This window comes from Corythoichthys intestinalis, chromosome 8 (assembly GCF_030265065.1).
Source record: "Corythoichthys intestinalis isolate RoL2023-P3 chromosome 8, ASM3026506v1, whole genome shotgun sequence".
Taxonomy (NCBI): domain Eukaryota; kingdom Metazoa; phylum Chordata; class Actinopteri; order Syngnathiformes; family Syngnathidae; genus Corythoichthys; species Corythoichthys intestinalis.
In genome coordinates, this window is record NC_080402.1 from 10,733,105 (window position 1) to 10,760,111 (window position 27,007).

At 38.8% G+C, this 27,007-nt stretch overlaps 1 protein-coding gene across 1 annotated transcript; it reads right to left on the bottom strand.

The window, feature by feature from the left end:
* Nucleotides 1–1,353: 1,353 nt before the first annotated feature.
* On the bottom strand, nt 1,354–27,007 carry LOC130919963 (arachidonate 12-lipoxygenase, 12R-type-like). Its single transcript, XM_057842645.1, has 14 exons — nt 26,825–27,007; nt 22,313–22,517; nt 22,148–22,229; nt 21,935–22,057; nt 12,981–13,084; nt 11,638–11,804; nt 11,409–11,552; nt 9,144–9,347; nt 8,981–9,067; nt 8,738–8,907; nt 5,417–5,538; nt 5,240–5,340; nt 4,978–5,148; nt 1,354–1,889 (listed from the first exon to the last, which is right to left on the bottom strand). Exons 1-14 carry the CDS (start codon nt 26,963–26,965, stop codon nt 1,710–1,712), a joined length of 2,001 nt encoding a protein of 666 aa, XP_057698628.1. The 5' UTR covers nt 26,966–27,007; the 3' UTR covers nt 1,354–1,709.

Consider the following 27,007-nt stretch of genomic DNA (forward strand, 5'->3'; position numbering starts at 1 on the left):
CCTTTTCGCCGTAAAAATATTTCCAAAGACGTCTGTTTTCCTGTTATCTTCGCTCGTGTGGGGGCTAATTATTTCCGGGAACAAATGTGCTGCGCCGCAGCCTAGTAATACACTATTATTGAGGACAAGCGCACATAGATATCTTATATACACAAACAAGATGTACTGCTAGCTGTCCAATCAATTGACTTCTATGACAACATTGTAATCTATCCGGTAGTATTATATCTAGAGTAGACAGAGATATTGGTGTGTTCAGCAGGGGCACAGTGGTAATTCGGCCAGAATGCGGTCGTTATTAAATCATTTTTTCTTTGCGGCCCGGTCGCAAATGCGCCACGGACCGGTACCGGTCCGCGGCCCGGCAGATGGGGACCCCTGCTCTAGAGATATGCCCTCCAGCAAAATTAGATTACTGAACTGCCATTACAACGAGAGTGCCGTGTCTGACCTGCTGTAAAAGGGAGTTTCTGGACTGGACGCTCAGCTCTCTGGACAAAATATTTTCTACAATGAGACCTACATCTAGCCAACGGCCATGTCCGACCAACAGCTTCACTTGACTTCTGGTTATGTGGAGGATGCCTGGGGAAAATGGAGGCCAATATGCTTAACGTCTCTTCAGATTGAGGACGTCGAGGACCTCTTTATCTTCGGCTCTCTGATGGTGCTCGCCTTCTTGGTGCCCTCTGGGTACACAGATTCTCGACGAGAATGAAGAGTCAACTCAACGAGGCAATGGAGGTCGTTCGTAACAACGGCGACAAATTGTCACAGGTGACGAAGGAACAAGCAGCGTTAAGTGACGCCACCGCTCAAATGGTCACAAAAATCATCACGGAGCTCCGGGATCACAAAAGGCTCACTCGAGGAAACCGGGCAAGGGAGGATGATGACTAATCTTCTGAAGCGGATACAGCAGACGTGGGCCTCCATGACAACCCCGGCCTTCCCTCCCTACACCTACTTGGACATCATCTGATTCAATGAACCCACTCAAATTGACAATGTGTGAAATTCCATGGCAATCAATGACTTTTGAACGTTATGTGAAAAACAAAAAAGAAGCTGATAACTGGACGGTAACACAAATATGCTGTCTGTGCGTCCCTAGCTGTTGGGGGACGGGTATCGATAAGCTTTTGCTTTTCCCATCTTTCCTTTGTCTCATCGTCTTTTCTTTCGGGCAAATTCCACACTCTGAAACTGTCAATGATGATGATGATGATGACAACGACAATAAATTCATTCATTCATCTTTCACCCAAGTATGGAACAATTATATTTTGAAAAGATAATTAATCCAAGAGGAGATATGCAGTAAATGCTTATGTTAAATAATCAGATCTAAAATTCATGGACATTTTTAACTTTTATTTGAACATCATCCATTTGTTTAAATAATCCACAGCTCCACTACACCCCCTTAAAGTGTAAAAAAGCAACCCAAGAGGAAAATGCAGATAAAATGTTTGACTGACATATTTTAACAAGAAACTAGCCCTTACTCTAGTATTGTAGATAGAAAAGCCAGCTCTATCATTCAGTGAATCCCCAAACTCTTGCAATTTAAGAGATCAAATGTTGCTGGATGAATATGTTTCCAATAAAATTAGCAAATGGCATCATACTACAACTCAGGGGTTCCCTTTGTTGCATTTTCTGTTACACAATATAAACACAGTAGACATATATCCCTTTTGTGATGTTTAGATGGCCACACTGTTCTCTACGTTCTTTGGATCCAGGTAAGTGTAAGGGATTTCCAAGTCTTTGTTTCTGTCGTTTATTGCATTCGACAGCATATCAAGTTCAGCTTTGAAATCCTTTTGCAGCTTACAGGGGATCTCTTCGGAGAAATGGTCTTCTGGGTAATGTCCGAGAGGGACCTGTTGGAACAAAGAATAGTCGTCTTTATATTAGGGCTGCAGCTATCGAATATTTTAGTAATCGAGAATTCGATGGAAAATTCTATCGATTGAGTAATCGGATAAAACGTTTTTTTAGGTACAAAACAATTATAAATATACTAGGGCTGTCAAAATTATCGCTTTAACGGGCGTTGATTAATTTTTTAAATTAATCACGTTAAAATATTTGACGCAATTAACGCACTCCCCCCGCTCAGACAGATTTAAATGACAGTGAACTGCTTGTTAATTGTGTTTTATGGAGTTTTTCCGCCCTCTGCTGGCGCTTGGGTGCGACTGATTTTATAGGCTTCAGCACCCATGAGCATTGTGTAAGTAATTATTGACATCAACAATGGCGGGCTACTAGTTTATTTTTTGATTGAAATTTTTACAAATAAATAACATATAATAAAACGAAAACATTAAGAGGGGTTTTAATATAAAAATTTCTATAACTTTTACTAACATTTTTCTTTTAAGAAAGAAGTCTTTCTATCCATGGATCGCTTTAACAGAATGTATATAATGTTAATGCCATCTTGTGGATTTATTGTTATAATAAACAAATAGTCCTTATGTACTGTATTTTGAATGTATATATCCATCTTGTGTCTTATCTTTCCATTCCCACAATAATTTACAGAAAAATATGGCATATTTTATAGATGGTTTGAATTGCGATTAATTGCTATTAATTACGATTAATTACTTTTTAAGCTGTTTTAACTCGATTAAAAATTTTAATCGTTTGATTTTATAGATGGTTTGAATTGCGATTAATTGCGATTAATTACGATCAATTAATTTTTAAGCTGTTTTAACTCGATTAAAATTTTTAATCGTTTGACAGCCCTAAAATATACTTGAGAAAACAAGACATTTCACCTAATATTGAACCATTTTTAGACAATCAATGTCTTTATTTTTGATGTACATTGTTGAAAACAGCCAACAATTGCATCTCAGATGTAACTAGAAAAAAAAAATTCATGGCTTCCACTCAAAAAACTTCTAGATTCGTCAATATAAGTAAAATAAACACTAACTGCAGGGTTTCTTTGCTTTCAACCAAGAATCGATACTGTTTTACGTTCACATCTATGAATAATTCAGGGAGTTTAGCATTTATTCAAAAGAATTTTCGCCACAAAAGCTCTGTTTACGCCAGGCTAGCCTCATTCGCTAACATAGTAGCATTGCAACTCGTCAATATACGTAAAATAAAAGCTAACTGCATGGTTTCTGCGCTTTTAACTAAGAATCGAGACGGTTTTATGTGCATACCTATGAAGAATTCAGGGATTTAAGCATTTTTTCACATGAATTTTCACCAGAAAAGCTCCTGTTAGGCCAGACGGCCGCTAGCCTCATTCGCTAACAGTATGTAATGTATAATGATAATAAAAATCATTTAAAAAATAATTGATTTGGATTTAATAAGGGAACGACTTTAAATTTTTGGATGCCGCTGCTCGTGGGGACTCATATATGGCTAAGGTAAGGTCCCTGTTTTGGTTTTAGGTCAGTAGCAGCTTTAGTTTTCTAAATATTTGAAGTTTTTGAAAATAGACCCCCTGCGAATCGGCCCCGTTTCCCTTGTCATGTCGGTAGGTTACGAAGTCTATGAAAAATCTTATTTCTTACCTAAATATGTCATTACGCTTGATAACACACATTACTTAAAAATTAGGTGTTTTTCCCCACGTGTTTCAATTGAATTTCCATTTGTGTCAAGCTATTTTTAAAGACCAAATGTGAAGTAATTTCACAAAATGCCAAATAGGGTCACAATTAAAGTAATTAAACATTGTCCAACAAATAAAGCATGAAAAAAATAATTTATATGTTGTATATTTGACAAAATAATCACGTTCCGAAGTTCGAGCCTGAAAGGGGACAAACGCGGAAGTGACACGTCACACCGAGTCACACAAACTCAATTTGTAGACAACTTCTCTGACTGTTGATTGATGAATGTCCAGATGTTTTTGTTAGGGCTGTCAAAATTATCGCATTAATGGACGGTAATTAATTTTTTAAATTAATCACGTTAAAATATTTGACGCATTTAACGCACATGCCCCGCTCAAACAGATTAAAATGACAGCACAGTTTCATGTCGACTTGTTACTTGTATTTTTTGGTGTTTTGTCGCCCTCTGCTGGCGCTTGGCTGCGACTGATTTTATGGATTTCAGCATCATGAGCATTGTGTAATTATTGACATCAACAATGGCGATCAAACTAGTTTATTTTTTGATTGAAAATTTTCCAAATTTTATTAAAACGAAAAGATTAAGAGTTTTAATATAAAATTTCTATAACTTGTACTAACATTTATCTTTTAAGAACTACAAGTCTTTCTATCCATGGATTGCTTTAACAGAATGTTTATAATGTTAATGCCATTTTGTTGATTTATTGTTATAATAAACAAATACAGTACTTATGTACAGTATGTTGAATGTATATATCCGTCTTGTGTCTTATTTTTCCATTCCAACAATAATTTACAGAAAAATATGGCATATTCTATATATGGTTTGAATTGCGATTAATTACGATTAATTAATTTTTAAGCTGTGATTAACTCGATTAAATATTTTCGTTTGACAGCCCTAGTTTTTGTATTCTTTCCCAGCTTTATACAAATCAACAATCCTTGATCGCAGGTCTTCAGACAGCTCTTTTGACCGAGCCATGATGCGCATCAGACAATCCTTACCAGGTGTGTGTTTTATAGTGGGCAGGGCAGCTTTAAACCACTCATCAGTGATTGGGCACACACCTGACTTAAATTGTTTGATAAAAATTGGTTGCATTTGCTCTTTAAGTCTCCTTAAGCAGAGAGTTAACTTAGTTATTTTTCTCCCTTCTGTCATTGTTTGCATGCTATCCTCATTAAAATATGAAAACCTTTAAATGTTTGGGTGGTTTTAGTTAAAGCAGACACTGTTTTTTCACATCTGTGTGATTTTGACAAAGATTTTATCTTTGTCAAAATAATAAGAGTACCGTATTTGCCTTCCTCAACAAATATGTCATATCAAGTTAGTTTTACTTACAAAGTCTGAGGACTGCCTGCTTAGCAGCCACACTGTGGCCATTCCCTGAGCTGTCACATTGATAGGTGGCAATGTCTGCAACATTGTGGCCTCGCTTGTTGTCCCCTTTTTGGTCGGAGGAGGACGCTGCAAAGTGGGGGGGCAGTTTGGCATCCAGCCACCGTAGTCGTACTGCAATAAGGTTTTCGCAAAAAGCATTGCTCAGTTCTATTTAGACCAGAAGGAATATAAAGGAACACTAGTCTTTGTCACATGGATTCACCTGTCCGCTGTTTACAGCTGCATGCTGGCATGAGCTAGTGAACATCACCATGGTGGCAAACTTGATCAGCTCTGGCACAGTGGTGAAACTCTGAGGGATTCCTGTGAAGAAAAAGGCATGTCTGAGCCGGTCAGTAAAATGCACACTCGCATAGCAATGTGAAACTGTAAAGATCACCTGATTGCGGGTGAGAAAGGAATCCGTGTTCGAAAATGTCCCCTACCCACGTCTGCAGCTCTGAGTCTCGCTGGACCTCGTTGTCACTTTTGTAGTAGTACTGTATAATGCCCTGCACAAATCTTGTGAGAGAAACATTGTATCATCACACATCCTTTTTGCGCAAATAGTAATAATACTGCCCAGATAGTCACTCTGGACAATGTAAGTGTAGCCTCCAGCACCACAGTTAAAAACCTAGGAGTTCTATTTGACCCTGACTTATTATTTAAAGCTCATATTAAACAAACCTGCAGAACAGCCTTTTTTCGCCGGCGCAACATAGCCAAAATTAGAAATATTTTGTCTAAAAATGATGCAGAAAAATTAATTCACACGTTCGTTACATCTAGATTGGATTACTGTAACTCCTTACTTGCAGCTTGTCCTAAAAGTTCTCTAAAAGGTCTTCAGGTAGTCCAGGACGCAGCAGCAAGACTTTTAACAGGAACTAATAGAAAAGAGCACATCACTTCTGTGCTCCAGGCCCTTCACTGGCTTCCAGTCGAGTTTAGAATTACATTTAAAATCCTCCTTTTTACATTTAAGACCATTGATGGTTTGGAGCCATCTTATCTCACCGATGTTCTGGTTCCATACCGCCCCAACAGAACACTCTGTTCTCAGAATGCAGGTCTACTGGTAGTTCCCAGGGTCTCTAAAAGTACAGTAGGAACTGGAGCCTTTAGCTACCAAACTCCTGTCTTATGGAATCAGCTTCCAGCTAGTATTAAAGAAGCCGACGCTGTCTGTACATTTAAGATTAGACTAAAAACGTTCCTATTTGACAAAGCTTATGGTCAGGCTAGTTGAAATCGGATTTGACTCATAGTTCAGTCTCAGCTGCACTAGAAGCTATAATGCTGGGGGAAGTACAGCCACTGAGTCCTATCCTCTTTTTCTCACTCTACCTACCACTTGTCTTTATTTCTCTTTTCTAATTCTAATATGTATTTGATTAGTCTCTTCATCACTAGTCACCCGGTGTCCCCTTTACCCCCTATAGGCGCTATTTTTCAGCTGCAGCCTCCTGACTATCCTGACCCCTGGCTGGTTGGACGTCCTCGTTGCCCCCCCCCCCCCCCCCTTGTTTCTTCATTCCATTGCATCTCTACAGACTGGACCTCCTGCTGCTAATACCCACCATCAGTCCTGGAAGATCTACAGACCCTACTCACCTATGTCACAAAATGACGTGTCGCTGTATCCGGCCGCCATATTGTCCCTCATTTTTAAGCCCTATTCTCAATGGTTTCAATTAGTCGTGCCATTTATAGAGTAATTCATGGAAGCCCCGGTGTTATCTGACGCTGTAAACTCATTGGATGCGTTGCATAAAAGGCGTTATGTGGAAAAGCTTCAGTTTATCCATTCGCCAGATCCATATTTGATGCCTAAATCGATGTTTTTCGACCCGCTGTCTTCGCCCTCTCTGCCTGACATCTGCTACCCTGATATTTACAACTATCTTGCCCACACAAAATCAGCCTATTCTCACGAAAGTTTGAAAAACTTTAAGAGCTTGGAGGATGATAAATACTTCGTTGCTGGTTGGGTGAAACAGGTCCTCGACCACGAAAATTCGGCAGAAATCTATCTTGTGCTCGGGAAGGTGAGTTACGAAATTTTCAATTCAAAATCTTTTGTTCTTGCTAACATCCACTGTCAAGTCTAATGTATTTAATGTCATTTGTCAATGGAGCTAGGGCTTTTAATGTTTATATGGTTTAGCGATAGCACTCTCACTACATACATATATAATATGTAATAAATATGAAGTGCGATAGCACTACTCCAGATTGTCCCTAGTTGAATTTATTTTTTGGCTTTTGACCTCAACAGTGAAATTGTAAATTAATTGTATGACAACTGTCTTATTATCCCCTTATAATTATCTTCAGGTAGTTCATTCACGACGTCTGAGTGTATTTTGTCGGCGAGTAGCCTAGCAATGATCTTAATTGTGGTTGTCAGCCCAAAACCCTCTAAATATATATTAAATGCATCTTACCAGATATAAAATGACTACTACATAATCTGTGGTAATCGTTTGGAGCCCAGTTTTCTCGTCGAATTGCAGCAGTCAATCTCGCTCTCCTCTCCGGGTCTCTCGGAATACGGTAGAACTTCAAGACTCTCAGTCTATCTTCTCTGTTATTGCAACCGACCGCCACACACGCCTTCACCATTTTGATTATTTATGTTAACGAGCAGAAAAACGCCATAATAGGAGGAATTTACGTAGCGGTAATGCGTCAACACGACGAGTTGACGGACAATATGACGCGGGGGCGTGGTTGTGACGTTATGTGAGTAGGGTCTATAGCCTGTCCGTCCTGGGAGTGGATCTCTCCTGACTGTGCTTCTCCCCAAGGTTTCTCATGTTTCCTAAAGGGTTTTTGGAGTTTTTCCTTGCCGACATGGAGGGTCTGTGACAGCCCTGGCCGTTTAACTGTTGTTTTATTTTGAGAAGCCTCCAGTCAGCTGATCGTCACCTCCACCAGCTGGCTGCCTCCTCTCCCACTGTGACGTAAGCTGATCAACGCCGGATGGACAGATGTCGCCGCCCCCGTTGATTGACCACAACGAAAAGGCGCCAAGCTTCAAAAACCTGTCAACACCCTGGGAGGTCGCCTTTGACAGCATTCGTGCCGCGGTCCTCCTCCCCAGCTGTTTGCTCGCCATTCACTCTCGTGTGCTTTGATCGCTAGTTTGATACACTCCCGCTTTTTCGGTGAGGTCTTTTGTGTTTATTTGTTATTGGATCGTTTTTGTTCACCTCTGTAAATAACAGCACTGAAGCAGTAGGGGTAAGTCACCATTTCTGTTCAACACGTTTTCTCCTGTTTTGTTTAGTGTAAGAAGCTAGGTTAGTGGCTGTCTTTTCTTTGTTCTTTTTCACGATCAGGGTTTAGTTAACGGGTCGGGTTTAAGTGTAGTTCCTTTTGTTTGTTGTTTTTGCCTGGGCTTACCCTGAAGCCGGCCTTTTTCCGCAATTTGCATATATTCATTGCGAGTTTGATTATTTTGTAAATAAATTTGTGTCAGCTTGTAAACTTGTGTGGCTTGTTTTTTGTTACGCCCTTCGCGAGCCGTCCTTGGGACGTAACAGGGTCTAATGATGGGAATGCCCAGGACATGAACTTCATCTAATTAATCTACTGTTTCTGATTGTGTATCATATTGACTCTGCAAAGCCCTTTGAGACAACCTTGTTGTGATATAGGGCTATACAAATAAAATTGAATTGAATACTTCTTATTGGGTTGGAGTTTCTCATACTTGAACATGATGTTCCACAGTTGGAGTCCATCATCCCTGTAGTAGAAGTTTGGCACGTCCTGCATGTCACGATCAGCTATGTCTTCAGGGATGCAAAGAGACCTGTAAGTGATTGCGGACAGTGATCGCGCCAAGACTTTTAGCAACGTTTCTCCACCAGTGGCTGCAAACTGAAAGACAGTGCGACACATGATTGAAACAGAGGATCTTAAATGTTATGTAGACAGAAATGTTGATTTTTACCAGCGTGAAGACTCCAGTTGGTCCAATTAGCCGTTCTCTAGCTAATTCGTTTATCTGCAGAGTATAGCGTGTGTGGGGTACGAGGAGCTTAAGGGATAGAATAGGACCGTGAAACTTAAATCTTGGGACAACATATTTTGACGGATAATAGGACTCTAGTTACCTTGTGCAAGGGATGCACCATGGGCAGATTGCGTAGCAGTGACACTGCAAAAACTTCGGCCAGTAGATGAGTGCGCAGCAAATGTGCATTGAGTTGGTGTTCTGAGAAATCGGCACTTCTCACAAAAATCTTAGCCGTCAGCCAGTCGTACTTGGAGTCAGTTGGGAGAAAAATTGGGTTGTCCTCTGCCGGAGTCTGCTTCAGCTGTCAGAGGATAAATATGAATATGACTTGCATGCATTTTGTCTTTGCTGTGAATGATGCAGTCGTCAATGTAGCTGTAAAGCTCAACAAATGGATCTTTTGGTCCTTGGTGAGTTTTAAGAGGTGATTTTAGAAAATGTTAATCAAATTTGCATAGTTTATATCTTCGGGCAGGTTTTTCAAAGTCAAGATGCTCTGATAATGTAACGTTAAGCCACCATGAGATTTGACATTCCTCGGCAAAACAGTGGAGTCACCGAATGCTACATTTTACCGTGATGTTTTCTCATAGGCTGGAGGACTGTCAAGTCGCCAATCAGATTGTTGTTGTTGTCGTTGGGACACTAACTTTGAAGTCCTACTACTCTATTTTTCGACTATTTTTCTCCCGATTAATCAACAGACTTCTTCCAACGATAGGTCAACTAATCTAATAATTTATTATTTATAAACTATTGTAGCAATTAAGTTTTTGTGGACACTTATTAATTCACAAAAACATTTTGGAACACTTAGATTCTTTATTGAAGGACAAATAAACACGTAAATAAGAACAACAAATCAAAAATAAACAATGGGGTCAAATGCTGATAGCATTAACTAGTGCAAAAGAATGGAATGCAAACCGATTCAGAACGCTGACTTCGCTTTCCAACATTCAAAACAATTCTTTAAAAAAAAAATGAAATTATTTAGCATTAATATTATAGTATATTACTATATACAGTGGGGAGAACAAGTATTTGATACACTGCCAATGGGTTTTCCCAACATCATATAATAATTATGATACTTATTCATTGCCAATCAGATTTTAAATAAAGGGTGTCATTTTAAAGCTATTCTTCGTGTAGAATCTGAGTTCTAAAGGATGTGAGATTAACTCCAAAAAGCGTTATTTATATGTTAAACATGAAGTGCTTTTATTTTGAAATGTTCACCGGAAGTACGTTCGCTAAATCGCTAACCGCAAGCTTTGCACTCCGCAAAAAAAGTGCACTTTTCGTCATTGCATTTGGTTTCAATAATATTTTTTTAAATTTATTTTTTCGTATGAAATTGCTTTTAACCAGCCATTTTTCATGTTTGATGTGTCACCTTTTAGTTTGAGTTTTGAAGAAGACTGCCAATGTTGCATAGCAGGCTAAAGTGGTTAGTGGGTTGTCTTTTTTCCCCCATTAGCCTCAATGTAGCTAACATTTTACAGTGGTTAATATGGATGTGTTTCCTTATTTTGTATGTCTGAACTTTAATTCTACAGCGTTTTGATGACCAATAAACATGTGTGAAAGGAACTTGAGTCTCATATGCCATCAACACGCACGTGTACACACACGCCTTATTTCATATCGCGACAGGCTTAGCAACTTCAATGGAAAAAATGTCGTTAGTTAGATGGACTTACGATCTGCCAGCTTGTTGTTTCCTGTCGTCTTCCAAAATTACAACTGGTTGACAGCGCTTTAGATGTTAATTCACGGCTGACGTGCAGCCTAGTATGCAAGCTTGGCATTGAAGAGACATCCTTTGTTTCGTTGAAATAATGTTTTGGCAACTCTGGTGCGCTTTCTTGACTTTGTGCCGCTTTCTCCGCTTGTATACCGAGCGTTCGCCATTCTCAACTTTCCACACATCTATTTTTTTTAACCCATCATTAACCTTCGATGGAATGTTGTGCTCGTCAACGCATGTATGTCATCGATGATGTCGACTATATCGACTAATCGGGACAGCTCTAGAAACGATTATTTAGCAATCCATCGAGCAAGATTTTTTTTTTTTTCAGGACTGATTGATTAATTGCGGACTTTTGGTTGCCTGCGTTGCCTGGAGGGTACGACTTAGCCAGTAGATGGAATGCATGCACAGCCTTTACCCTATAATATGCCAGGGTACACTCATGTGACCAGAAGGCGCTCGGAATGCCACAGATGAATCCTACAAGCTATCAGGACGGCCCTACTTTGCTAAAGACAACAGGAATGTAACACCAAATCAAACCCTAAGGAATCCAAGCTGTACTTACATTGGAGAGCATGCATTTGAGTAAATGTAAATCACCTGAATTGCTATAGGCATCAGCTTGTCATCAGGTCTTTTGTGAAGTAGAACTAGGGGCGCCATCAAGTACTGCTGAACTCCTTGGACCGTGTTTGCGGTCATTCCATCCAGGTTCTTGTAGTTACAGAGGTATATGTTGCCTTGCTGTTTGAGGGCAAACAAATCCACGTGTGCCATTGATTAAGTGGTTTTCTATATCGAAATCTTCTGTCCCACCAAAAAAACTTACGTTCAACTCCTGAGTCAAGTTGGAACCATCAGGCATGGAGATCATGTCATCAGTCACAGGGAAGTTATCAGGCAGAGTTTTGCAACGTTGAATCAGTGTGGGATGAGTGCCATTTAGATATTGGTATGCAAATAACCAATCTTCCTCCCAGTGTTCCTCGACGTAATCTAAAAAAAAATACAGTGAAGAACGAATTCTGCACATATTGTTGGTCATTCAGAGCTACTACTATAAGTAATACACAGGAAAAAGGGTGAGACAGCTTTTTACTTCTATGCTAACAATCTGACTGAAATAGTCAAATTGGTAACATCATTATTATTAGGGTTGTTCCGATCATGTTTTTTTGCTCCTGATCGTTTTAGTTTGATCTGCCGATCCCGATATTTCCCGATCCGATTGCTTTTTTTTTGCTCCCGATTCAATTCCAATCATTCCCGATAATTTTTCCCGATCATATACATTTTGGCAATGCATTAAGAAAAAAATGAATAAAACTCAGACGAATATATACATTCAACATACGTACATAAGTACTGTATTTGTTTATTATGACAATAAATCCTCAAGATAGCATTTACATTATTAACATTCTTTCTGTGAGAGGAATCCACGGATAGAAAGACTTGTGACTTTGTATATTGTGACTAAATATTAGCATATAGTGTATTTGTTGAGCTTTCAGTAAATGATACTGTAGCCATGCCTAAATGCATGATGGGAAGTGGAACCATGACTGTGCGTAGTACTACCAATTGATATATCTTCTCTGCGTTGGGAAATAACATAAGGTGTTAAGAAAAAGATCAATTGCTACCTTACTTCCCCACATTTCTTCCCATGATGTTTCTAATCGTAGGGAGAGGGATTGTAAGGCTTTAGCCAATTAAAAAAAGGGCTCCAAAGGCTGCCAAAATTCACTCTACTCATTTTACGCTGCCTTTTATCTCTCTATATATGTAAAACGGCGCCATTACAGATTGAGCGCGACAATACGTGAGTGGGTCGTGCAACGCGTGCATTAATTGCCTTAATGTGATACATTTAAAAAAATTAATTACCGCCGTTATCGGGATAAATTTGATAACCCTACCTTAAGCCTAAACTAAAGACTCTGGATGAGTGTAACATATTATGTCTGTAACGTTAAATACAATTAGAAAACTATTTAATTGAAATATATATATATATTTTTTAAAAAGGCATAGCCGATATTTTTTTGCCCATTCCGATACTTTGAAAATGACGTGATCGGGACACCCCAAATATTATTTTAAATAATGTAAATAATAAGGAAAACCCTGCCCTTTTTACCAAACAAGAGAAGCATTAAGCCTCAGTACCTGATAAGGGGGTGTCTTTGTTGTGGAACACATCATTGATATCATCAAGATTTTCCCAGTTTTCCTGGTTGTCAGCTAGTCCCTTTATCTGAAGCTCAACCAACCTGAGAAACAAAATTGCAGCTGTTTAATAGCAAATATAAACACAACATATGCAACAACCAATCAGGAAAAGTCTATATTTACACAAACTTGGATAAATAATACCCCAGACACGGCCATACAGCTTCATATGCGCTCCTTTTACCGCGGAGACCACACAGTTGCCTCAGGGAATAACAAAGATGACAAATGGTGTGCAGACATTCAGGTGACAAAGAAATACTGCTTGACGAACGTCGAACTGCTGAAGGTGAGATTTCAACCAGTGGAACCTCATAACTCATATCCCAAAATAACACCAACAAGGGGATTTAAAAACCTTGGATCACATTAACGTAATGTGAAGGATGCGTGAATTTGTTTTGTCCGATCTTACCACAAAACGATGATCCTCTACCTCTCCTACAGGCAGCTTTAAATCGGACAACAGCGTGAACAAAGCTGTTTAAACTGAAAATGAAGAGGCTGAGAGACTGATCTTGTATTTCAGTACTGCTATAAGACTACAAATCTGCATCTGTTTAGACAGCTAAAGATAGGACTGCTCTGTAGACAAATTCTTTGTTCATGAACAAAGCTGTACCCTCCAAGTAGTGGAAAATATAACTCTTGGACTAACTATGAGGTATGGTCTGCTGAATTTTCCTCTTCTAATACTGAGGCCTGCAAAAAAAAAATCCAGACTGGCAGGGTCTCCATCATCTCACAGACCTACGGCAGACACGCAACTCCATCACAAGCAGCAGCAGCAATAACAACAAACTGCCAGAGGAAATGATTGAGTTCTACACCTGCTTTGATACACCCAACACTGACTTACACATAGAGGAAGTCGGACATCCGGGCATTTAATGACGTCACCAGCCACACCAAAGCGTCGCCATATTGACAATGGGGCAAAAGATGAGTCACAAGCAGTTGCTCAAACGCGTTTAACTTTCATTTTATTTGCGGTCTTTTTTCCGTCAGAATGACTAAAAGTTGCCGTGTTGCAGGTTGTCACACAAGGAAGAGTTCGGAGCCGCATTTGAAGTTCTTCATTCTTCCACGTGAGAAAAAAGGAGAAACAAATGGCTGAGCGCAATTAATCGAGGAACAGTAAAAGAAGACGGTTCCGTGGACTATTTTCTCCTGTGGGAACCTAAATCCAAGCACATTTACGTTTGCAGCCGACATTTTATTACTGGTGAGTAAACTTTAATTTTTGCCCCAATTAGCTGCTAGGATTCAATAGACTAGGCAGTGGTTATTATTACCGTAACCGGCAACTCGCAAAGCGTTATTTATCTTTTGCCGTGAACTGCTCTGATTAGTCAATCGGTATATTATTGGCCTGGTACGAATTGGTTATTTTGCCGTGACGTGCTCACGGCTAAATAACGCTTGGAGGCAAATTACCAGTTACGGCAGAAATAATCACTTCGTATATACTACCAATTTTCTCAGTTCCACACAGTACATATTTCACGTAAATGATAAAGGTCAACTTACTGGGTGACTTTATGAGGTAGTTGTAGATGTTTCCGAACTCCACTGCAGGCCATTCCTTTGTTTACCCAGCTATCAGCTGCGGCTTTGTATCGGCAGCTTTGTAAGCCAATAAACGCTAATTTTAAATTGCATCGCCTCCTCGCGTCTGTCGGCAGTGACTCGTGATAATAGTAAGCCACGTTTAAGATGTTTTTAGGAAAAAAGACGCAAAACACACCTGAGATATATTAATTTCAGACGTTTGTCTATGGAATGTTTAGCTGTGCGGTCCCCCTTCACAAAATGGCGACACGCTGCTAAGCGAGGTGACATCATCGTGACATCACGCCGACTTCCTACATAGACTGTGTACCAACAGAGGACAAGGAACAACCCCCCGCCCCCATCCTTTCGTTTTATCATTAGCTTTTCTCGGGCTAACTAGATTAGGACAAACCAGAAAAAACAGAAAGCTGCTATAACGTCCATCAAATTCTGAAAGACTACTTTTCAGAGCTAGCAAAGCTATTTACCAACAACCATTGCGTCCCTTCCCAGGAAACCCCCAATAACATGAAAAAATTGACTTCCGCTACATCGCACTCACCTACAGTGTATCACAAAAGTGAGTACACCTCTCGCATTTCTGCAGATATTTAAGTATATCTTTTCATGGGACAACACTGACAAAATAACACTTTGACACAATGAAAACTAGTCTGTGTGCAGCTTATATAATAGTTATTTTCCCCTCAAAATAACTCAAAATATAGCCATTATTATCTAAACACCTAGCAACAAAAGTGAGTACACCCAGAGGCATAGCAAAGGTCCACGGGGGCCCCAGGCAACAAGCAACATAGGTCCCTTCCGAGTCACGTGACACACATACATACTCGCGCAGTAAAATGAACACAAAGGTGGGGGGGTACGAGTGCGCGCTGCGTGCACGTGTGGTCATCTTGGCGATAAAAAGGGCGAAAACTAAGCACCTTAAACTGACTCATATGGATGGACTTGAATTCGTTCATGGATGCACACATTTTAACAGGTGGCCGTCCTCTGATCGAAATGCGCACCTAACGCCTATTCTCGCTCCCAGAATACGCAGTGCTTGTGACGTAGGACAATAACAGGACTGGTAGCTATGGGAACGTACGCATACCCAAGGAACCTTACTAAAAGGAGTATTAAAATTGCTAATAAAATCGTTTGGGATTATTTTAGATAAATATATGTTATATTTTTCTTATAGAGTATTCGACGAGGAATACAATGGACACATTGATGGACTTTTTTGGAAAAATCACTTTAACCCTTTAACACCTAAGCCTATTTTGGCCGAATTTGCATGTATTTGATGTTGCCTTTATATTTCAAAGAAAAAATTGTTCACAATGGCCAAGTTGGGTCCCTTTTTTAAGGACACCTTGAACTTCATGTCCAAACTGTTGTTTTCTTCACTAACCAATTATAATCCACATTTTGGACCCAAAAAGACAAAAAAATCCCAAAATATTTTTTCAAAATTTGTAATGTTGATGTCCCATTGACAACCAAACATGCTCGACCAACCGTTTTGAAGCTTGATAATATTTATTCAACTTGTTAGGATAAACATTCAATAGAAAAAAATAAGATTGAATAGTTTTATGTTTGACAATTCTACACAAACAGCAAGTATGGTCATAGGCGTTTTTGGCCTTTACACATACTATGGTCAAAACAGGTTATATACAGTGCAAAATAGTGAGAAAAAATATATATATCATCTAACACAAAAGGGTTTGGAGGATATCTCTTTGTGAAGTTAGGTATTATACCCATCACCTTATCTAAAGTATATACAGTACGTACATGCAATCAAGCTTCTCAAACACTCATCTTTATAAAAATTGAAAAGATTATAGTGAAGAAAAAATATATATAACATTGAAAAAAAGTATTTTCAAAAATATTGACAAGTAGTCCGGTTCAATTTAAAATTTTCTGGCATACAACCCAATAAAGTTTTTTTTTTTTTTTTTTTTTTTCTCCCCCCTCAATAAAGCTTCTGCATGAACAGGTCACGGAGCTGCGTCACACACAACGTCACACAGCCTACTCTTTAGCGCGCTGCTGTCACTTCTACTCGCCGAGACGCCGACTCATCCCAGGAAAACGACAAATACGGCTCATCTTCTTCCTTGAGTTAATGAAATAATGCATTCGCTTACGCTAAATTTAGTTTTAGATTCATTCTGCACGTTTCAAAGTCGCTCGCTCAATCGAACCGGTGCACAACACCGGCCGTTGCTTGCTTCGCATGCCTCCTTTTCCTTAGTTGGCGCCTTGCTCGGAAATTTATTAAAAATGTCCACATTCGGTTCGTCCTTCTTGACATCACAACGGTCTTGGGATCTGTAGTTTTTTTGTGTTGCTTTCGGTTTTGAAAAAGGACAAGAAATGATGGAAATATGGAGATAGATACATGATCCATGCAGCGTTTTAATGCATATTTATGAGTGCAATAAAACTATAAAACTCAAATGACATTATCTCCCGTTTTTCTTGGTCGATTGACTTCAAATAAAAACTGGTGTGGACATCAACTTCCGCACGTTCAAATGAGACCAGCCAGCGGCACGTGGGTGACGTAATTACAGCGTGACGAAGCTTCAAAGACTGCATGCGTAAACGCGTCGCTGCCGACACGTTCGGTGTTAAAGGGTTAAGTAGTCACATAAATAATGATGTGGCCTATGAAAATCAACGTAAAACAATGCCGCAAGTACTTTCCAGAGAGTACTTGGTTAGTCACTCTTTAAACTATCATGTGGTATTAATAGCTGATTGGAGTTTCTTAAACATGTATAATCTACATGACATGGTTAGTGCTGATTGGGATTGATAACAGAATCGTTAGATAATCTGCCAAATGATTCCATGGTATGGAAACACTCCCTTGTCGCTTGTCGCCGCGACAGTGCAGTAAAGCTGCGTGTGCTAAATCTGTTGGCCCTCCAGGGGCCCCTGCTGGCTGGGGGCCCTAGGCAATTGCCTGGTTTGCCTAATGGGAAGCGACGCCTCTGAGTACACCGCATGGGAACTACGTACATCCCTAAATGTCCAAATTGAGTACTGCTTGTCATTTTCCCTCCAAAATGTCATGTGACTTGTTACAGGAGTGCTCTCAGCATTGCTGCAGAGATTGAAGAGGTGGGGAGGTCAGCCTGTTAGTGCTCAGACCTTAAACCGCACTCTACATCAAATTGGTGTGCATGGCTGTCACCCCACGAGGAAGCCTTTTCTGAAGTTGGTACACAAGAAAGCCCGCAAACAGTTTGCTGAAGAAATGTCAACAAAGCACATGGATTCCTGGAATCATGTCCTATGGTCTGACGAGACGAAGATTAATTTGTTTGATTTTGATGGTCTCAACCATGTGTGGCGGCGACCAGGTGAGGAGTACAATGATAAGTGTAGTGCTTCATCGATTAATCGATTAACTCCAGTATTCGATTAGAAAAAAAATATTCAAATTACATTTTTTTGCTTCGAGTATTCATTTAGTTAAAGTGGCGTTCTAATGGTTTATTGTGATAGTGTTTGCATTTAGTTTTATTGATTCGGGTGGAAACACTGCCCTCTGGTCTGCCTCTTTTCACATGGCTGAATCCAACCACTCCCTGTTAAGAAGTAAGCTAAGTTTTTGTTTGAGCTTATGTTTTTTAATGCGTTCCAATTTGTTTTATAGGTATATTTATCCGTTTTTTTTTTTTTTTGTGGGAATATGTGTCTGAACCATTTTTTTAAGAGCATTGTAAAAAAAACTTTAGCATTTTATAGCATTTAAGCCAGCAGACTTTTCAATGTAAGTTAGCCAATTTTCTTTTGTTGTACATAGATTCTCATTTAAAAAAAAAAAAAAAAAAAAATTATACCGTTTGAGACTCATCTCAGGTATTTTAATTTTTCATGTTCCTTATCTGATTACTCGATTATTCGAACTAACTAGTCCATCAATTAATCGACTACTAAAATATTCGATAGCTGCAGCCCTAGATAAGTGTGTCAAGCATGGTGGTGGAATTGACCCCCCCCCACCACCACCACCACCTCTTCAATCTCTGCAGCAATGCTGACAGCACTCCTGTAACGAATCACATGACGTTTTGGAAGTAAAATGACAAGCAGTACTCAATTTGGACATTTAGGGATGTACCTAGTTCCCATGCGGTGTACTGACTTTTGTTGCCAGGGGTTTAGATATTAATGGCTATATTTTGAGGGGAAAATAAATTAATTCTATTATATAAGCTGCACACAAAGTACTTTTTATTGTGTCAAAGTGTCATTTTGTCAGTGTTGTCCCATGAAAAGATATACTTAGATATCTGCAGAAATGCGAGGGGTGTACTCACTTTTGTGATACACTGTATTAGCGATGTAGTGCTTTGAAAAAGGAGTCATGACATACATAAGAAGAGTTGTTTTGGACCCAGCGGACCCCATCTAACATGCTTATTGTCAGAACCAGTATCGCCAGTAATGCGTCAATTTAACGCGTTCATTTGTCCAAACCAGTAATCTGAATAAAGATAGTTTCCTTAGTGTCTGTGCATTACTATTTTGTTATTGCCGCTTAATATATGTAGAATGAAAACTATTGTAGTCATGTAAAGAGATCATTTCGAATAGAAAATGTTAGAAAGGTTCCCATCTTCTCCCTATGGGTTCGTTTCCATGGTAACTGCCAACCGTTACTTCCTGTTTTGGTCTCGAGTCACACGCGCTAAGTGTTTTAGGACTATGAAAGGCGAGGTGCGCATTCAAGCCGAGTGCAGCCACCTGTTGAGATGTGCGAGGGAATGTTAATCTGTGTGCGTCCATGAATGAACACGAGTATTTTTCCTTCATTCTGGAGGGTTCCAGAGATAGTTTGAAGTCGCTACATGTTCAGCCGTTTCGTAACTTTGCCATTGCAACGGCGAGTAGTCAAGTCGGCAAGCATTGTTTACATTATGTTCGTGTTGCACATTTATGCTGTGAGGTGACATGTTCGTTTAGCATCTTTGAGATGTGTTATGAGTCCGATTGAGCGTAAAGTTGCCGCCACATTTTGTGGTCAAATTGACCGCGTGTACGGCGTACTTCCGAGTTATGCACGCGCATTTACACCTGGCCCCACCTTTCTGTTTATTGCACTGTTTATTTCACAATCCAATGTTGTTGATTAATGTGCAGTCAATTTGCATTGTTTTACATTGCTGTTAACCTTAAACCCTAACCCGAAGTTCTGAATTTTTGACATGAGGCTTAATCTTTGAGTTAGCAGGGGATTTAATCAGTCTGTGGAGTTGATTTCAACTAATTCCATGGAGTTTGTCAGTTATTTGTTAGTTTCAGGGCTCTTGAAAGGGTAAGCTAGCATGAGTAAATGGTGGTTAAAATCAACTCTTTCGACTGATTAAACCCCCACTAACTCGAAGATTAAGCCTTATTTGAAACATTCTGATCTTCCTCTTTAAATTCAATTATCGGAAAGTCAGTTACATGTGATGACATTTTTCTGTTGTCATTCTTATGCTGAGGCAGCAAAGGGATAAAAATTGGTAAAAAGTAACCGATATATTACAGAATACAGGGAATACAGAGCTTTAATAGTCATTGACACACAGACATGACAACGGAATTACATTCGATGAGTAAGCATCGGGCCGCTGCAGATGAACCACGCCGCCAGCTATCTCTCTCTTCTTCAGAAATGATAGCGCAGCTGCAGGCAAGTTATAGTGAAAACACATATATCATACAACATAGCAGGGATATGACACAACGCACAGGTCACGTGCAGGATTTTTTTATACGACAATAAGGAAACTTCCTAGTCACGGTTGGTAGGAGGGGCAGTGATACTTTGAAAAGACGACAGCGGATTTGGAGGGGGGGTAGGAATGTATATGTATATTAGGCCTGAACGATATTGGAAAAAACTATTGTTGCGATTTTTGGGGGGTTTGCGATATATTGCGATATTAAAAATAAAATTTGAAAAAATAATATATATACATATATATATATATATATATATATATATATATATATATATTTCTTTTTTAATTATAAAAAGATATATATATATATATTTTTTTTTTTTAAGAAATGTTCACTAGATGACTTGAATAGCTGTTTGGAAAGACTTTGGATGACTCACCATCACCACAGTGTACAGTGATCCCTCGTTTTTCGCGGTTAATGTGGACCAGACCCGCCACGATAAGTGAAAAACCGCGACGTAGCGCCCCCCCAATTTTTTTTTTGTGTGTGTGTTTTTTGTGCTCAATGTATTTATTCAGATTTGGCATTGGAAAGAGATACATATAAGACATGTTTTTTTCTCACTTTTTCCCCCAAAGTGATTTAAAAAATGTATATAAATAAATGGTTTTTAAGCACTTCAAATGTCATAATTATGATCAGTTTTAAACATAACTGTCCAACCAAATCATTTTTGAACAAGAAAGAAGTACTGTAGTAGAAAAATGCTTGGCTTTATTAAATGCTTCTGTTTATCTACCATAGCTGTGACTCTTGGAGTGACATGTAGAAATATCAAACTCCTCATGATCGCTTCTGGCATTTATTTTATATCCCTCCAACGTCTCCACACACACACACATTCATTCCAGCGCGGCTTCCTTGCAGAAACTGTTTAACAAGTTAAACGATGATTGGCACATGGCTCCGCTTTGAAGTCCGCCTCTTTGGCAAGATAAAAGACAACGAGCATCGTTAACTTTATTAAGCAAGTGCTGCAGTGACTGTGAGGAACAAAGGGCTGGGAGAGGGAGGGTGTGAGGCTGTGCGCAGAGCAGAAAGCAAGGCGAATGTGGATTAAAAAAAATAAAAACTATCGCACGTGCTTGCGATGGGACTATCACGCACGCGCACATCGCGATGGCAATGTGTAAACGATATATCGTTCAGGCTTAATGTATATCAGTATTCGTTTGTGCTTGCAGACAAAATAAGAGTCACAGGACTCTGTGGCCGACCGTGGGAGAAGAGATCAAGGGCGTCAGATAAGGACCATCTGCATGGCTCTCCCAGGAGGAGGGAAGGGGAGGACAGGGTGGGGCAGAGGAGAGTCAGGTAGGGAGATTTTAAGCCGAAATTAAGCCAAATTTAGAATGTCCCAAAAAAAAAATGCAATTAAAATGACTTTTAAAGCAACTAGATTACTTTTTTGAGGCGTAATCAGTAATCAGTCATTAAAATTTTCAAGTAATTTGTGACAACACTGGTCAGAACTGCTGACAATATAGTCAAAAAGGGCATGAAGCATATTGAACCTTGAATGCAATGGTCCTTTAATAATGTAAGATTTGTAAGGCACTTACCCTGTAGTCGCTGTGAATGCAAACTCAGTACTCTTGGTAAAGGAAAACTGGACCTTATCCGGCAAGCTCAAAGGACCATCTGCCTTAATGGTGTAGGGCACACCTGGGGCATACAGATCCCAGCTGTTGGGTGGTTTAAAAGTTAATACCTCCTGATACTGGACAATTTAAATGCAAACAAGAACACATTGGAGACATTCACAGTAAACTCACCCATAGTCTACGCTTCGCTGGCTCAGCTCTTGCTCCCTTGAGTACTGACCGAGAGAGTTGCTTTCATCGAAGATCCTCAAAGCTTGCAAAAAACAACCATATTGCACAAGGATTATTTCTAGCTAATACACACAAGTAGACATTTAAGCTCCCAAAACAACCCACCTTTTCCCTCTCTGAAGCGATGAGTCTCCTCGTCATTGATCCAGCAGTAAATAGGAAAGGTGTAGATGTTGTTCTCGGGTGATTTGACCTCTACCTTGTTAGGGAACCAAGCATCGCCAGGAAGAATCAGGAATCTTCGTTTGTCTAGTTCTATCAGAACCAGCTGTCCAAGGGATTTTGGGCAGGAAACGGTATAAGTAGACACCTTAAAAAAAGATGTGCCTATCAAAACAAATTTCTGGGTGTACAATTATTTTTTAAAGAGTGAATACAGTGGGGCAAATAAGTATTTAGTCAACCACTAATTGTGCAAGTTCTCCCACTTGAAAATATTAGAGAGGCCTGTATTTGTCAACATGGGTAGACCTCAACCATGAGAGACAGAATGTGGACGAAAAAACAGAATATCACATTATTTGATTTTTAAAGAATTTATTTTCAAATCACGGTGGAAAATAAGTATTTGGTTAATACTAGGGCTGTCAAACGATTAAAATTTTTTAATCGAGTTAATTACAGCTTAAACATTAATTAATAGTAATTAATCGCAATTAATCGCAATTCAAAGCATCTATAAAGTATGCCATATTTTTTTGTAAATTATTGTTTAAAAGGAAAAGATAAGACACAAGATGGATATATACATTCAACATACGGTACATAAGGACTGTATTTGTTTATTATAACAATAAATCAACAAGATGGCACTAATATTATCAACATTCTGTTAAAGCGATCCATGGATAGAAAGACTTGTAGTTTTTAAAAGATAAATGTTAGTACAAGTTATAGAAATTTTATATTAAAACCCCTCTTAATGTTTTCGTTTTAATAAAATTTTTAGTTTTAATAAACTAGTAGCCCGCCATTGTTGATGTCAATAATTATTTACACAATGCTCATGGGTGCTGAAGCCTATAAAACCAGTCGCACCCAAGCGCCAGCAGAGGGCGGCAAAACTCCATAAAACACAATTAAAATGTGGGCATTTCACTTTACTGTCATTGAAATCTGTCTGAGCGGGCCATGTGGTTAATTGCGTCAAATATTTTAACGTGATTAATTTAAAAAATTAATTACCGCCCGTTAACGCGATAATTTTGACAGCCCTAGTTAATACCAAAAGTTAATCCCAATACTTTGTTATGTACCCTTAGTTGGCAATAACGGAGGCCAAACGTTTTTTGTAACTCTTCACAAGCTTTTCACACACTGTTGCTGGTATTTTGGCCCATTCCTCCATGCAGATCTCCTCTAGAGCAGTGATGTTTTGGGGCTGTCGTTGGGCAACATGGACTTTCAACTCCCTCCACAGATTTTCTATGGGGTTGAGATCTGGAGACTGGCTAGGCCACTCCAGGACCTTCTTATATAGCCACTCCTTTGTTGCCATGGCTGTGTGTTTGGGATCATTGTCATGCTGGAAGACCCAGCCACATCTCATCTTCAATGCCCTTGCTGATGGAAGGAGATTTTCACTGAAAATCTCTCGATACATGGCCCCATTCATTCTTTCCTTTGTTTCCTTCTATTTTGGTTTCATCTGACAATAACACATTCTTCCAGTCCTCTTCTGGATCATCCAAATGCTCTCTAGCGAACCGCAGACGGGCCTGGACGTGTACTGGCTTCAGCAGGGGACACGTCTGGCAGTGCAGGATTTGAGTCCCTGGTGTTGCATCGTGTTAATAATAGTAGCCTTTGTTACTGTGACCCCCAGCTCTCTGTAGGTCATTCACTAGGTCCCCCCGTGTAATTCTGGGATTTTTGTTCACCGTTCTTGTTATTATTTCGACGCCACGGGGTGAGATCTTGCATGGGGCCCCAGATCGAGGGAGATTATCAGTGGTCTTGTATGTCTTCCATTTTCTAATAATTGCTCCCACTGTTGATTTCTTTACACCAAACATTTTGCCTATTGCAGATTCAGTCTTCCCAGTCTGTTGCAGGTCTACAATTTGTCTCTGGTGTCCTTCGACAGCTCTTTGGTCTTGGCCATAGTGGAGTTTGGAGTGTGACTGACTGAGGTTGTGGACAGGTGTCTTTTACAGGTAATGAGTGGAGTCTTGTTAGACCTTGTTAGAAGAAGTTAGACCTCTTGGACAGCCAGAAATCTTGCTTGTTTGTAGGTGACCAAATACTTATTTTCCACTCTAATTTGGAAATAAATTATTTAAAAATCAAACAATGTGATTTTCAGTTTTTTTTTTCCTCATTCTGTCTCTCATTGTTGAAGTTTACCCATGTTGACAATTACAGGACTCTCTAATCTTTTCAAGTAGGAGAACTTGCACAATTGGTGGCTGACTAAATAACTTATTTGCCCCACTGTATGTCAAGCACTGACACAGGAAGGAAGAGGGGTCTTTCCAGTGTTAGTGGAGATGTGTCGTAAGCGGTATCGGCAGTGGGTGCAACAGTTTGCCGGAGTGACGGCAGACGTGCTATTAAGACAGACACTTGAGAACTGTTTTAAATTTAGGAAAAATGCACAAAAATGTCTCCTTTTAAAGAAATTCTGGTTAAAGAAAACAATAATAATAAAACAGTAACAAGGAATCTGGCATTTCAAGAAAGACAGCAAGCCAGCTCTTGTTTGAATCAGGGTTAGAAGGGCATTGCATCATACTCAGAGGTGTTACCTTACCTAACCTGAAGTAAACATAGGAGGGCCAAAACACAGAAGATACAATTTCTTCACTCAAAAAGAACAACAGTAACATCAAAGCCGCAACACGTTAGTACCTCAACTAAACCTAACAGTGTACTTTAGGGCCTACGATGTACTACAGTATGTAGCCTATATAGCAAATGCAATGAAAACACATGTGAAACAATAATAAAACCTTTCAATCTCATATTTGGTTTGTAGATTTGAACTCATAATTTCATAAAGGATCATTTACCAGTTTAAGTCAAGGCAATAGTGGTCTTTATTTACCAGCTAAGCAAATACTAAGCTAGCATAGTTAAAATGAAAAACATCATAAAAAGTTTTGTTTTTCTAAAACGATCTGCACGGGCCTGCGTGTTTAGGGTTTTTACATTGGGTTATCATAGGCGGGGTTTGACTTTTGGGGCAGGGAGGACACAATATGTTTATGTGTAATATTTATAATCATAAGTTGACAATGAGTGTTTTTTTGTTTCCCATCATTCTTGAGGTGAATTCTAAATCAGGCTGCTTAGGCAATACTTTTCGCCAAGATCGTCATCCATTAAGTTTGGTACGCCCGCTGGTGTCGTGCCAGTGTAGTTACCCCAGTCAAAAATTGTATCCCCTGGGCGGAGCCATATGGAGGTAGATTTGTGTCTTTATTATTCAATCCAAAAAAAAGTTGCTTGAATTTAAAAAAAAAAGGTGCTTCAATCAAAATATACAGTATATTTTCAACCAAAAAAAGCTTCAATCCAAAAATCCAAAAGTGTTTCAATGCAAAAATAAATTTGAAACTTGAAAAACTAAAAAAAAATCCATGTGAAAGCTATTTGTCTCTGATTAATTTTTATTTTATTATTATTATTATTCATTTTATTTTTTTCTTGATTGAAACTTTTTTGTTTTTGTTCTTTTTTGATTGAAGCAACTTTTTGATTGAACTAATGTTGATTTGTGTTTGGGCCAGATTAGCCAAAATGTGGACATTTTTGTCTTCATTATTCAATCAAAAAATAAGTTGCTTCAAAAAAATATATATATGCATTTTCATAAAGAAAAATCACTTCAATCAAAAAAAGAAAAATTTCAATCATCGAAAAAAAATTTTGAATGCGAAAAAATATTTGAGATTGAAAAATTTGCATTTGAACACCTAATTTTTCATTGAAAAAGTTTTCTTTGATTGAAGCAATCCTTTTTGTGTTTGAGCCATATTATAATTAGGACATTTGTGTCTAAATCATTCAATCCCAAAAAAGTTGCTTCAATCAAAAAAAATATTTCAATGCAAGAAAAAAATCTTTTTAAAAAATATTTTTTTCCTCAAAAAAAAAAAAAAAAATATATATATATATATAAACACACACACACACACACACATATATATATATATATATATATATATATTTTTTTTTTTTTTTTTCTAAATTATATGCAAAGTAAATGACCGTCTAAGGTGCTCGAAAAATAATTTTGACCCATATAAAAATGTTTTTTTTTCTCATTTCATTCATTTTTGTTGCAGTTTTATTGCTTTACAGCTTATATACATATATACTTATGTGGGTTATAATAATAAACTTAAATAATTTAACTTTTTTACCGTTTGTGTAAATTCATGCTAGTGTCCTAAAATGTTTGTTTTCTGAGAAAGCCATAAATAAAATACATTTTTGTTTTACTGTACTTAATTTATTCTGACTGCAAAAAACTAATGTAGCTTTCACAGACTGTAAAGAACGAATGCGTGAAAAATAATGTTTTACTAATTAAGTGTTTTAACATGGGTTGACGACCAATCAACTCTCAGAACAAAACAAAGTTTCAGCATAGTGAGCTGTTTTCACACTTACCGCTCCTCTGAAGATGATCAAAGATTTCAGCCACGTGCGGTCACTCTCGCCATCTGTACCCACCAACTTAATGTGCACGGGGTTCACGGTGGTAGCATTAATTCGATCACCAGTGTAGACGGTGACCTCATAGTCTACCATTGTTATTTCAGAATGATGAGGAACACAAACACAGGAACACAG

Bases quoted from the DNA above. Each gene is read 5' to 3' on its own strand.
- LOC130919963 (XM_057842645.1), bottom strand. From the start codon at position 26,965: ATGGTAGACTATGAGGTCACCGTCTACACTGGTGATCGAATTAATGCT. The intron at 5,341-5,416 runs GTGATCTTTACA...TTTTCTTCACAG, and splicing joins CCTTTCTCACCCGCAATCAG to GAATCCCTCAGAGTTTCACC. The intron at 5,149-5,239 runs GTGAATCCATGT...ACCTTATTGCAG, and splicing joins CAGCTGTAAACAGCGGACAG to TACGACTACGGTGGCTGGAT.